The following is a 14,350-nucleotide window of genomic DNA, read 5'->3' as shown; positions in this document are numbered from 1 at the left end:
ATTATGAGGGTTTTTTTTTTTCGAATTCCAACTTTAAATTCTGAATTTCTTTCTCTGGATTATGACTTTTTTTTGTCAGAATTCTGACTTTTTTTTAAATTTCGAACAATGTCAAAATTGTGGATTTTTTTTCAGACAGCTAAAAATCTAAAACTTTAATGTAATATTTCTGACTTTTTTCCCCTCTGAATACTGTCTTCAATCTAGGAATTCTCACCTTTTCCTCAGAATTGTGGCTTTTTTTCTTAGAATTCAGAATTTTTTTCTCTCAAAATTTTTACTTTTTTGGAATTCCGATTAAGGTCAGAATTATAGAATTTTCTTAGTCAGAATTATTATTTTAATCTAAAAATTCCAGCTTTTTTTCAGAATTGATTTTTTTTGTCTCAGAATTCTGACTTTTTTCAGAATTCAGATTTGTTTTCTCCAATAATCTGAATTTCTTAAAATTTTTCACCTTTAGGCAAATCTGGTCTTAAAACTCAAATCTACCAAATAAATGTATGACAGGCTGTCAGAGTGGATAAAATGCAGGTTCATAAATCCTATAACAAGAAATAAACAGTTTTGCAATTATTTTTATGGACTAACAACATAATTGAAATAAAATTAAATTGTTTATTTGCATCTTAGAACTGGAGTTTCATCTCACATTTTCCTCTTTCTTCACATCATTCTCCAGCATCTTTGTGTCTCCAAGTCTCTCAGTTTTGGAGCTTTGGTCACAACATTGTTTTATCAGAAGGTCGGCATCAAAAAGTTGGTGCAATATTGTACACTTCTTGCAACGACAATTTTGATGAGAATCTCCTGCAAATTAAATAACTATTGCTATTTTCTCCACTCTTTTGCCCCATGAGAGCATCAATAAATATCAGTAAATTAAAAAATATGAGTAAATGCAGACACTGTGTGAAATTTCATGATATAAATCTCACTTTTTTAAGTAAGTGGCGTCCTGAAGGAGTCTAATGAGAATGTTTTCAAGGGCAATATTTGAGTTTATACTGTCAAAAACATACAGTTGCCTAAAAAATAAGCAATAAAATAGTTTTTTAAAATTATTTCTATCATTATCACACATTCATATCCTCATTTAGATTATGAAACAAATGAGATTATTGCAACATTTAACCCTACAGGTGAAGGCACCAATCTTTATAGAAATATTCAGCACATTTGTAGCTGTTTTATAATACAAAAAATGGTCTATAGTGTAGAAAATAAATATAAGAATATATTTGGTGTCTGTGCATTAACCAGAGTCACACTGACAACTGCTCCTGGTTCTCTTCATCGCTCCAACCGACCGACCCGTCCGTCCCAAAGTACCGGTCCCCAAAGTCTCCTGAAAACACAGAGCGGAGAAACGGCAAACAGAAAGGAAAAGGAGCAACATTAAAAAGAAACTAAACACACGCAGAAGTTTTTCATAAAATACACAAAAATATCAAACATATCATTTTCATTTAAAGCAGAAAACCAACCATTATTTCTACTATTTACTGTAATGTTTACTATTATTATGGTTACAGTCATGTTTTGCATTTCTTACAGTTTTACCCCAGTTTTTATTTACAAGGCATAAAAAGAGAAATACGGGATTTTAACGCTTTGAAAGTTTTAACGTAATTTAACAAGAATTATTTTTTCCAAACTTTTGTGTCTTTGATGGTTGAAGTTTAGTCACAATTTCTGCAGTTTTTTTTCTGTGTTGCCAATAAGCAGGCCCACATTTATTCAACATACTCTGATTAAAAATCTGTCATCAGCAATGTATTCCTAGATATAGCTGCTCTGAAATGTCTTGATTTTAGTCCTTTAAAATAACAAAACTCAGATTTCCTCCATGACTCAGGCTGAAACTTTATTTAAATCTCATAAAAAGCAGCAGCTTTGTTAACAAACATCATAGTTGATGTCTTAGCAACGTTTTATTTTATCCTTTTTTTAATCATGCTGTTCTTCTAAAGAATATTTACTTTTACCAATTATAGCATTTGAGGTTGCTAATGGAAACTGATGTGACTAAGATGTTATCGTCATTTTCAGATGGCGTTAAAGTAAACAATACTTTATATTTGAATCTTGAACAAACATTATGTGTTTCTGTTTGTTCATATTTTAGTTACAGGATCTGAGATGGGCAGATAAATTACTCAAATAAGAGTAAAAAAGTATTTGGTAAAAAGATCTACTCAAGTACTGACTGATCAAATTATTAATTAATATTTAAAAATTATTCCTTCAGATGAACCGAAATATACATATTTAAAGTTATATTTTGGTATTTTAAGGACTAAAAGGACAATCATTCATAAAAGTAAAAATAAATTACAAACTAAGACGAAAGAAAATGTTTCCAAATCAGTGTTTTTCAATAAAAAAAACTTACGACTGCAGGTGTGTTTCTGGTTAAAACATGTTTGTTTCTCATTCAGTGAGGAGAAAATCCAGAGATTTTACTCAGATAAGAGCAGTGTGACGGAGGAGCCGTCACGATCGGAGAGTCCCTGTTAGCAAACATGCACAGTTATAAACTTGCCTGTTTCTTTTCCTTTTAGTTTGGATTGAGGCGATTCATGGTGGGTGCACACGCGGTGTTTTCGTTTGACGTTCATTCTAATCGGTTATTTTCAGGTACATGTTTTTCCGGTTTTCTTTTGGGGGAAGTTGTTTCCGGCTTGGAGCGCACCGGGAGCCAATTGCGTGATGTGTAGTCATCACAATGTGCTGGTTGTTTTTGTTCTTTTGTTTGGGTGTATTTTGATTATAAATTTATTTATTTTTCCTTCCTTATTGTTATTTTGCATATTTCAAGGATTTGAGTTAGAAATAATTGCTTAGTTTTTGTTTTGTTTAGTTTTGTTTTGTTTGATGGGACTTCCTCTGGGCGGAGCCGGTAGTTATAAAAGCAGGGCTCTGTTCACAGAGGGCAGTCTGCACCTAGGCGTGAGAAGTGTCACATTGGAGTTGATGAGCTGCGACTTGAAGGTACTGCTGTGCTGTGTTGATTTTTAACTCATCTTGGACATTTTTGTAAATATTATGCATTTGCCACTGTTGATTCACTGCACTGATAAAAAAATAAATCTCACTAAAGTAATCCCTGGCCTTGGCCCGTCATTTTTTTGTGGTGGCCCAAGTCATAAAAGAACCCCGTCACAAGCAGCGATACTTTGTACATCCTTTCAAAAAAAGTTACTGATGTAGCTGAGTATCTGTGCTAAAATGAAACTCGAATGTTTGTGTCTGCTTACCGATTCCAGGAATAACGTGGAAGGACTCGTCCAGGTCCTTGTCCACAGCCGTGGTGATGATCTTGACCTTTGGGAAGGCGTAGGCCACAGAGTGCACTCCCAGTCCAGCCATCAGCAGCGACACCAGCATGATCTTTTCCTCCTGGACCTCATGGTCCTGCTCAGAGGGACACAGCGGTTACGGATCATCTGTTTACAACATTGTACTAATCAAACTCACCAACTAATCGATTAATAGTTTATAATATTATTCAAATTAGTTCCACTTGATACGCTTAGACCTTCTGTGAGTGTTGTCGTTTTGACGCCTATAGAAACAAAGATGGCGGCGGGGCTACAGCACAGCTGGAAGGAGAAACGGTTTGAACGGTTCGGTTTGGGGTGGAAAATGCACTTTATGTTGTCATGTTTTGAAATATAAACTCTCGACAAACTCGTAAAGTTATTATCTTTATGGCGCTTATTCAGCCGAGCTGCTTTTACTTCATTAATCACATATTATAGATGTGCTGCAAAGATTACAATGTGATTAAAATGTAAAATGATGATTTTTAGAGATGTTGTGAGTTAATTCATATAATTTAAATGAACTTTTATACTCCTTCAACAGCAGACAGTACTTCTGTTTCTCTGTTTCATAAACTATTCTCATTGTGCATTTTTCTATTCTGTAAGTTAAGAGATTTTTAAAATATGTCGAGGTTTAATAATGTGGAAAAAAGCAACACAATTTTCTATTTATTCAGTCAAAATTTAATAGATAATATTTAATAGATAAAATATTTTTGAAATTCAGCATTATTGTGGAAAATGTAAGAATGTCCTTTTTTTAAATAGAAAACTGCCGAGATCAATCTAAAAGTTTAAATGTATTGCTCCTTTTTTATTTTCTATCTACAAATGAACCATCATTCTACTGATCAGCTCGATCAACTTTAGACGAACTCATCAATCAATAACCAAACACAGACCAGCGTGTGGCGGTTCGGGTGAGGCTGCGAATCTCCACCCACCAGCAGAACCCGGACCGCCATCATGGCCGCGGCGCCGGTGGAGACGGTGCTGTCCATCAGGATGACGTGATCCTCGCTGATGTCTTTGGGCAAGCGCAGGTAGTGCAGCTGGTTGCCACGGTTACAGGCACAGGACAGGTAGTTACCACGGAGACAAGCATCACCAGGAAGATTTTTTTTTATGTGTATAAAAGAAAAATGGTGGACAGTCGTTTTGAGACGCTGTGCTGAGTGGCAAACGGGTCGGGTCGAGGGTTTCCGCTACCTCTGGCTCGCCGGAGTCCATGTTGGTCTGGATCAGGATCTTCCCGATGCGGACGTCCTTGCACACGGCCCTCAGGGCGGGCTCCATGGTCTCCCCTGCCCTCAGGATGGAGACGCCGGTGATCTGCGGAGGCGAGGAAGAGGAAGTGGAAGTGAAGGCGAGGAGAACGCTCAACAGGAAGTGTGGAGGACGTCGCTCACTCCTTTCCCCCTGTAGCTGCGGCCGTCGTAGTCCGGGCCCTGCGGAGTCTGAACCACACAAGGCTGCAAAAAGAAACAACAAAAAGAGAAGCACACAGGAAAGTTGGTGTTTCTTTGAGCTGACATGGACCGTAGTGGGTCCAAAAGAATTTACTCTCATGAAAGTAAAAGAAAATGAATCCAGTAAGTGTAAAATAGTCAAAATATTTGGTAAAAACGCACGACTGCAACATTTTGAACTCAAAAAAGTATTTGGTAAAAACTGATCACTCTGATGAATTATTTAATATAAAATAAATACATGATAAGACGTTCCAGAATATAAGAATATGTTTAACTTTTGGCATTTTAAAGATCAAAGTGGAAATAATTCATATCAATAAAATAACCACAAAACAACAAAATCAGGTAAAACATTTTCCCAAATTAATTTCTTTAAATATGAAACTTAAAAACTGTGCTGTGTGTCTGTTTCAGCAAGATGTTTTCAGTTAATAATTGCTTAATATTGGTGAAGTTCCAGTTTCACTGACAAATTATGTCATTAAAACAAGTCACTTTTACCATGTTATAGATAATATAACCTACCAGAAGAACTAATATTTTTTAATCAATTTTAAGTCACTGTTGCCTTAAAACAAACTCCTATGTCTTTGCTGAAAAGCTACTTTGTTTTGTCTCATTTCAGTTGCACCAGAATCTAAACCAAAAATGCTCAGTAAGATTTTGTGTTTTTGCAGTGAATTGACTCCAGAACACTTGGATACAAGAAAAATAAAATAAATCAGTCGTGTCAAGGACAGCAAGGTGCTTAAAATGCAAGGCTGCATGTTTTGAACCTCTAATTTAAACCCACCTGAGAGGGCAGAAAAGTCAGCGCATGCTCGATGAGAAGACGCATTAATCTCTTTGAGTAGAAGATGAACTCATCGCGGCTCGTCTCTCTGTTCCTGCAGCAGAGAAACAACCTTCAGCTCGAGGTGCGTAACTCTTCAGGTGAACCTGCGCGCCGTCGTGCCTGATGATGGTGTGCAGGCCGCGGACCTGCGGCGAGCTCTCCAGCACGCTGAGCGTCTGAGGCAGCGGCTGCGTCTGCTGCACCGAGGCGAGCAGAGCTCTGCAGAAAAACATACGAAGAAAAAGGTTTGCACTTTTTTTTTACTCTGATTGAAACACAAAGTCCAGCCACAAGTTTACATACACTCATCTTAGGACATTTTAAAAGATGAATCGGATACAAATATTTGAATTTCCACTGGATATTTGATCAAAATCAGCAGCATTAGAATAAGATTTAATGACCAAGATTGTGTGCAAAAACAAGGAATCTGCCTTTTAAAGCGCTCAGGCCTCAATTATAAATATGTAAACCTCAGAGGAAACAAAATAAGATTAGATATGGTAATATTGCAGCCATTTTTATAAACAAAATGAGTAAAATAGGATTATTGTTGTCCAAATACGTTCAATTCGGTTCACGGTAGAGTAGCTAACCCTTCTCACTGTTCATCAGAGTGAAACCAGACAAGTATTTTATGTTTAATTTCTAGTGCAAATATGTTAATACACTTGAAATAAGACAAAATAACAAGTAACTTTTCAGCAAAATAGGAGCTTATTATACACCAATAGTTACTTACGATAGATGAAAAAGAACTAGTTTTACTGGCAGACTATTTTACTTGGGAAAATGTCCTGTTAAAAATGATATTATCTGACAATGGAACTCGTACTTTTTCATTTTTAAGGAAATATTTACTTAAAAAATGCTCCCATCTCTTGGTAAAAAGTTACTTGTAATTCAGTTTTGTCTTAGTTCATGTTTGCTAAGATATTTTCACCAGAAACTCGACCCAACTTGGTAAGATTTAGTGTTTTTGAAGTGTATCTACCATCTGTGTAGCACTGATCTCAAGTTAAATGTCCAACCAGAACGTGTCCAGAATATGTGGGGTCTGCAGGGATGTTATCAGCCCTTTTTCTGACCCTCAACCTCTACAACTCCTGGACGGATGGAAAAATGTGTTTTTGTCTGTCAGAGGGAGATTTGTTGGTTGCTCAGAAGCAACAAACAAATTCCCTCCGAGAAAAGTTTAACGGTTCGACAAAACAAAAACAACAATGTTCCTTCATGATCACTCAAAAGAAAAAAAATAAATCCTTAAAAGTCCAAAATTCGTAAGATTTTTGTGCATATGAAGAATGTGTGTAAACCCCTGACTACGTGAAGGTCAAAGTGCACACAGAGGCAATGAATCCAGGTCAATCTAAAATGTGTTTCAGCGTACCTGACACTGAGCTCACGCTGCACAAAGAGAAAAGAAATGAAATGAAAACACAAAGAAAATCAAGGCAAAGAAGAAAAGACGGGTAGAAAAATGTTAAACCTCTAAAATCCATAATTAAAACATAAAAATTGAAAAAACTCCTGGATGAGTCGAACATTTAGATGTGTTTAAAAGCCCAGTTCAAACGGCTGAGGAAGGAAAACATCCAGAGGTTATTAGTTTGGGACGTTTCTGGTCTATTTCTATGTTTCTATGTATTGTTTGTAAAATCTTGGTTAAACAGTCATTTAGAAAACATGTGCAACTAAACAATACAATATTGTTAAGTTCTGTACTGGGAGAAATTAAGTTTTTTAGCATTTTATTGATTGTTTTTAGAATTTGTCCACAATTCTTCACACATTAAACCATTTTTTAAGTATTAATTTCTTCATAATTATAGTAATAAGAACATATAATAAATAACTGGTTATTTGCTTGAATTTAGTTGTTGCCTCTTTTTCTTCAAATCTTTGTTGTTTTTAAACGACAGAGAAAAATCTGTCACATCAGATTTGTTGACGCCTCTGTCACACAATCAAAATTAATTTTGTTTTTTTGAATAGATAGAAATTAATTTATATTCTTAACTGCTTAATTTTCAATTCTATTGTCCAAATTCCCTAAAAATTTCATGTTTCATTGCTTTCCACCAATGGAACACATTTTTTTCCTCCAGTAAAGCTTCCAATTTGCATATAAAAGAAAAAGGAAAATAATTAAGCTTTTAAAAAAATTTAATTTTTATGCTGTTGCACAGAAAACAAATGTTTAGATTCAGTGTTGCAGCCATTTTTCCATACAGGCTCAAATAAAACACTACAAAAATTTAAATACACACATTTGGAATAAAAAAATAAATTTGCTTTTGTTCTGAAAATGTATTAGAATTTGTAAAGTGTTCTGATGACTGAAGTTAATAATGAAATTTATAAATTAAAAAATGGGAAACGTTTATTTGCAACATTGCTACAGCTTTAAAAGAGTTTGTTTCTGTTTTATAGTCACAATAAAATGAAAGTGTGTAAGTTACATCTGTTGAACACATGGGGGCGCCACATGCTAACCTCCTCCAGCTGGCTGTGGACATGCTGAACGATCAGATCGATGGCCACCATGTTCCCACCACCTTCACAAGGGAAACACAAGTCAGACGTTGCTGGAACATCGTTCCCTGTTCAAGATGGCCGCAGCGGCGCAAACCTCGAGGCACGACGATGTCGGCCAGCCTCATGGTGGGTTCAATGTACTGCTCAAAGGCAGGCTTCACAAACTTGTTGTACTGCTTGATGACGCCTTCAATGTCCCGGCCGCGCTCTGTGATGTCCCTGCGGAGCCGGCGGACGAGTCGGATGTCTGAGTCTGTGTCCACAAAGATTTTCATATCCAGCAGCTGCAGACGGGCAGAAAGAGAAACACCTTCAGTCGCGCCGACTTCTGCAGAGCGGCTGCAAAAAACAGCAGCTTCTGATTCACAGAGTTCTTCAAACAAGTGGGAATGAAAGATGTGCTGCCATACCTGAAGAAGCTCTTTGTCTGCAAAAGACATGATTCCCTCGAATATGATAACACTGGCGCCGTACACATTTTTCTGCAGAAAGAGAAAAAGGCGAAGTTTGAGGAGGTTAAAAGAAGAAGAAGACTGAGGGACAATTTAATTTCACTTTGCTCCTAGAATCTCAAACATACAACCGTACTTTTTTCCCCCTTAAAACGATGAGACACATTCTTACTTCAGTTGTTACACTGCAAAAAACACAATCAAGTATTTTGGTCCAATTTCTGGGGCAAATATCAAACTTTTCAGCAAGATATAAGAGTTTGTTTTCAGTCAATAATTCCATAATATAGATGAAAAAGTCCAAGTTTCATGTTATAAGTGGGAATATTTGAGTTCTCAAGAGGGAAAAAATATTTACTTCGAATTAATCTGATGGATAAAATCCACCAGTTTACATGAACTCATCTTGGGCTTAAATAAATTTTAAAAGCATGAATTGGGTGCACATTTGTTAATTACCTGGGGATATTTCACCAAAATCCGCAAAATTAGAATCAGATTCTAAGAGTGTGTGCAGACAAGGAAAGTATATATTTATAAACCTTAGGGGAAATAAATAAGTATAAATGAACAATATTCATGCATCGCAGCCATTTTTAATATATAAAGTGAGAAAAATAGGATTTTTGTTCATTTTTGCTTAATGGTGAAGTAGCTAACCCCTTGAGCTGTAAAGTCTAGTTTCTAGAGCAAATATCTTAGAACACTTGGAACAAGACTAAATTAATTTCTAATTGAATTTTCAGAAGGATATTAGCTTGTTTTGAGTCTATAATTCCTTAATATTTAATTAAAGAAGTACTAGTTCCACTGGCATACTATTTTATCTATAATATGGGGAAAATGTCTTATTATAAGTGAAATAATCAGCCAGTGGAGCCAGAACGGTTTCATCAAAATGAAGAAATTATCTAGTTAAAACAAGCTCCGCTATCTTTATTTCACTGGACAAAAACATGTGGTTGATTTTGTGTTTTGCAGTGCAGTAATAAATACGCTTTGATCCGCGATCAGAGCAACACGTACCCAGTCTTTCTGCCTCCCATGTGTGGTGAAGTCGTACACTGGGATCTTGACGCTCTTCCCCTGCTTCAGCTTTCGCAGCGTGGCCACCAGCAGCTGGAAGTCGAACGCCGCCGGATGGTCAAAGTTGTAGTCGTTCTGCACAGCCAGCAGCTGCTCCTCTGGGGATAAAACCTGCAGCAGTCACAGCATGGAGGCTCCTTCAAGACGCCGGGAAGCCTCAGGAAAACAAGCAGCTCTCTGGGAAATCATTCTAACTATTCGGAACGCCGGAACCTCTGCTATTCGGTCCACGATCAAACCGAGTCTAATGGACCAGCAGGTGACGCATTATTGTTAAATGGTTCTATCTGTGACTGAAAACATCGACACAATAAAACAGCAAGAGGTTGAAAATACTTCCTTCTAAAGCAGATTTCTTCCTGCAGTAAATCCACATGCCAGCATGAGCAACGTATAGAAAAGGAAGAACTGCTTACCTTGTAGAAAGAATCCATAGACAGAAGCACAACCCACGGCACATCGAGCGCCTCGATGATCTTGTTGGCCACGGTGGTCTTCCCTGAGGCGCTGCCGCCACACAGCCCTGCAGACACACAGATCTCAGCTTTTCTGGGTGAATCTGTGGCATCAATGACTGATTACATTAGAGTGATCAAGGACATCACAGCCGGCCCAAGGTATGTGAGAGTTAAGCTGCTGCTTAGGGCCTCCACACCACCAGGGGGCTTCCAAAACACCAAGCTAGCATAACAAAAAAACAAACTACATATTTAGAATAATTTTGTCTTTTCGGACTCTACTGAATGCTCCAAATTACAAATAAAAGTACAGAGTTTATTACTTTGAAGTAATAAACGTTCAAAGGAATGGGCATCGACTTATTGAAAGATGTCAACACCAGATGTAGCATAAAATAATACAAACTAAATGCTTTACAGATGAAAAAACAATTTATATTATTGTTATAGCTGTTTAACTTGTTCACTGTAAATTTTGCATTTTGTTAGCTTATGTCACCTTCAAATAGTTAACACTTAAATACCACACTGCATTTTAAAATGTTCAAACTGAAAAATGGACGCAAGCATTTTCCTGTCAGAGTGTAATCAGCTCCTGACTGAACTAAAGTTCTCAGATCTTATTTGGTTAGAATTTTATCCAGCGGCTCTTAAAACGTTTTTCTTTGGGGGCCCTGAAAATCTGCTCAGGGCCCCCAAAAGATTTGGGCCGGCCCTGATGTGAAGAGAGAAACGGTGGATTCTGTGACATGGAGGAGAAAGGCGTCATACCGATGACGAAAGCCTCTTTGGGCTGAGCGCCGTGCTCGTCGTACCAGGGAGGGCGGCCGGCGGTGTAGATGGTACGTGTGCCGGTGCGGAGCAGAGGTGGTTCCGTTTTACTCAGAGAGGTGGCGCTCTTCCTGCGGGGGGCCCCGGCGTGAGGCAGGAGCCGGTCCAGCGAGTCCTCTCCGCTCCCACTGAAGCACAGCAAGCAGCAGGCGGGTCAGAGACGACGCAGCAGCAACAGATCTGATCTGATCCAGTTTATCTATGGCAGCGTTTCCAGAATAGCTTCAGACTTCAGCTTTGACTTCTGAGGACATTTTTCACACAATAAATCCAAATGCCTGGTGATGCTGCGAGGATAGTTTTTAATATTTCTCTCTCTAAAACGAATGCAAGTCTCATTTGCTTTGGTCTCGTCCTCTCAGGCTTATGATGCATTTTTACTGTCAAAACTAGAAACACTTAAAGACTGAAATGTCAAATTTCTTAGTTAAATCCAAACACCTGTGATGAATTCGGTGAAAGTTCTGGAAGGCTTTTAAAGATAGGGAGAGAAAAAGGGACGGATGGACGGATGGATGGATGGACGGATGGATGGATGGATGGACGGATGGATGGATGGATGGATGGATGGATGGATGGATGGATGGATGGATGGATGGATGGATTGATGGACGGATGGATGGATGGATGGACGGATGGATGGATGGATGGATGGATGGATGGATGGATGGACGGATGGATGGATGGACGGATGAACAGTAATCTCAGGATTATATTTTATTAGTTGACCTGAATTCAAAGTCCAAATGAAACGAAAACACACATGCCAAACAAGATGGCCGCCTGGAAACTCGAACTCTGGAAATCCAAGGAGTGTTTTGGTAAAACCAAAGTTAAAACAAAAAAGCCCAGATATTACAAAAATTTAATTGCCACAAGGCAAATATTCATTCAATCAATATAGTCAATTTATAGCAACTACATTTTTTATGGGACATGAATGGAAATGAAGGATCCCAAAAGTCCCATTTGAATCTGACACCAACCCAACTTAATCCCACATCTAAATCCAGATCCTGCACTTCCCCTGACCTCTGACCTCTGACCACACTGCCTTTGGAGACCGTTTAAATCTCTCTCCACATATGAAAACCGTCACGGGGTGAGGGGGGCGTTCCTCCCACCGGTGATGCGCGACAACACGGCCCAGCCGGCGCTTACCTGCGGTCGCTTCTCAGTGACCAGCACCCGGAGATTCGGGCTCCGGTGCAGTCAAGCAGAGACATATCCGACCCGCTTGACATCTCGCTACTCGGTGGCAACCCGCAGCACCGTGGAGGAACCTGTTGCTGTGTGCAGCTCGGCTTGCAGCCTGAACTGTCACCGGTAAAGCTGCTCCACGCCGCTGCCACAGCGTGGGACGCTAAGAGGATCACTGAGGGAAAAGAGCCGATCGCTGGTATAAATAGAGACACCTGGAAACGCAGAGAGGACCAGGTGACGGGATGACCGCCGAGTCCACAACACGTCAGATTAAGGCTGCAGCTCTGATTATTTTAGTACTTTATCGATTATTTTAGTCGATTAATCGCATTTTTTTATTATTATTTTAACCACTTAAATGTAACTTTTATATAGAATATGACTGTCACATATTTGTTAAAACTGTCACCGTGTTGTGGCCAAATATTTTTATTCAAGTAACAGTAAAATGTGTCTGTCAAGGAAATTACTCAAGTAAAAGTATCTTATTAAAATGTCTATTTAAGAACTGAGTGACCGATCAAATGATCAATTATTTAATAAAAGTACATAGTCAGACAAAACAAAATATAAAGTTAAATGGAAATTTGGGTATTTTAAGGATGAAAATGATAATGATTCATATGAGAAATAAAAAAAAAATAAAAATTAGGAAAAAGAAGGATTTTTCCAAATCAGTTCCAATAATTTTTTTTTTAAAAAGTTCAGCAAAAACTGCAGGTGTGTGTCTGTATCATGTTTGTTTTTCATTCAGTGGGTAGAAATACTTCACAATACAATTACTAAAGTAAAAGTAAAAAGTACAGCATCGTAGAAGTCCGTTGTTTTAAAGTTACTCAAGTAAATGTCATGACAGTACCAACCTGCTAAACCATGTAAGTGTGTCATAAAACAACAAATGAAAAAAAACCAAATGATAATAATATTATTAGTACCACAAAATATTGTGATTAAATTCCAGTGTCGCCTGCTGCTACTGTAGTACCAAAGGAGATAAACATTAACATATATTTACTTCAAATGTTCAGAACATCTGATTTAATATTTAAAACGTCATCAGACAAAAACATCAAATTATAAGCAAATTGTTTTGTTTAAAAGATCAAAATTAAAAATTTTTTTTTACAGAGTAACAAATTCAGTCTGAATGGATATTTTAGTCATGAACCCCAAACACAGACAGATCCATGTTATTCTCTTGGAGGATGGAGATCTAGAGGTTTCCTACCAATCTGTGACGTATAACATGACGTAATTCCCCTCACTTACTTTTAACTCCGTGTTTGATCAACAACGATGTAAGCGAATACAGATACAGTAATACAAATGCTTAGTCGCAGTTGTCACATATGGATGATGGATGTTTTGTTTGGATGAAGTGGCGTGTCAGCGTTACGTCACAGCATAACCAGGCTGCTGCGGAATGGACGCGGTTAATAAACACGTCATGATTTGTTTTCCTGTGTTTTGTCATTTAAATACGGGCGAAAGCGACGAATGGGAGCGGGTTGTACCTGTCCGAGCGGGAAGTCATTATTTTCTGTCTCTGCATCCGCCGGAATCCTGCAGCGACTGCAGCCTTGAATGGAGTCCGACTTCTGCACGCTGGGGGATTATGGGTAATGTAGTTCATCAGAACAGTCTCCAGAGGGGGCCAGAGCAGACAAAAATTTCACTCCAATTAGAGTAACGCTACTTCAACTTGTCTTGACTCGTGTAAAAGTAAAAAGTAGCCATCCTAGAAATTACTTGAGTTCGTAAAAAAAAAGAAATAAAAATCTACTCAGTTACTGATCAAATGATTGAAATGTAAAAATTACATAATCAGGTGGACAAAAATATAGGTGGATATTTTGGTATTTTAAGGATGAAAATTACAATAACTCATACAAGTAATAAAGTAAAATAAAATAAAAATTCAATGAAAAAGAACTTAATATAATAAAAACTGTGATGAATTTTTTTCCCCCTCACTGGGTAGACAATCCAGAAATTTTACTCAGGAGTAGAAACACTTCATAACAAATTACTCAAGTAAAAGTAAAGCCTAGTAAAAATACTCCTAAAAGTGTTTTTTTTTTGTCTTTCTTCCAAAAAGCAACTCAAGTAAATGTAGTAAAGTTAGGAAGTTACTACCCAACTCTGT

At 37.7% G+C, this 14,350-nt stretch overlaps 1 protein-coding gene across 2 annotated transcripts; it reads right to left on the bottom strand.

Moving 5' to 3' along the window:
* Positions 1-604: 604 nt before the first annotated feature.
* uckl1a (uridine-cytidine kinase 1-like 1a) lies at positions 605-13,788 on the bottom strand. Of its 2 annotated transcripts, none has more exons than XM_055045839.1 (15): positions 13,719-13,788; positions 10,942-11,129; positions 10,129-10,235; positions 9,653-9,823; positions 8,585-8,656; positions 8,269-8,458; positions 8,133-8,194; positions 7,027-7,043; positions 5,757-5,855; positions 5,595-5,688; positions 4,739-4,801; positions 4,539-4,661; positions 4,274-4,381; positions 3,261-3,417; positions 605-1,348 (listed from the first exon to the last, which is right to left on the bottom strand). In XM_055045839.1, the coding sequence occupies exons 1-15, from the start codon at positions 13,754-13,756 to the stop codon at positions 1,266-1,268; spliced, it is 1,572 nt and encodes a 523-aa protein (XP_054901814.1). In that variant the 5' UTR covers positions 13,757-13,788; the 3' UTR covers positions 605-1,265. The 2 variants fall into 2 exon arrangements, with proteins under 2 accessions (XP_054901814.1, XP_054901813.1); XM_055045838.1 differs by lacking the exon at positions 13,719-13,788 and adding an exon at positions 12,163-12,602.
* Positions 13,789-14,350: the final 562 nt, after the last annotated feature.

The sequence above is a fragment of the Poeciliopsis prolifica genome, unplaced genomic scaffold, assembly GCF_027474105.1.
Source record: "Poeciliopsis prolifica strain line A6 unplaced genomic scaffold, Auburn_PproV2 SCAFFOLD023, whole genome shotgun sequence".
Lineage (NCBI taxonomy): Eukaryota > Metazoa > Chordata > Actinopteri > Cyprinodontiformes > Poeciliidae > Poeciliopsis > Poeciliopsis prolifica.
Note: the sequence above shows the minus strand (reverse complement) of the source record. Positions and strands in the feature narration are given on the sequence as shown.

Coding starts and splice junctions, on each gene's coding strand:
- uckl1a (XM_055045838.1), bottom strand. CDS start 12,245: ATGTCAAGCGGGTCGGATATGTCTCTGCTTGACTGCACCGGAGCCCGA. Junction 4,662..4,738: donor GCAGCTACAGGGGGAAAGGA/GTGAGCGACGTC, acceptor TCGCCTCCGCAG/ATCACCGGCGTCTCCATCCT. Junction 4,382..4,538: donor TGGACTCCGGCGAGCCAGAG/GTAGCGGAAACC, acceptor CGTGGCAACCAG/CTGCACTACCTGCGCTTGCC.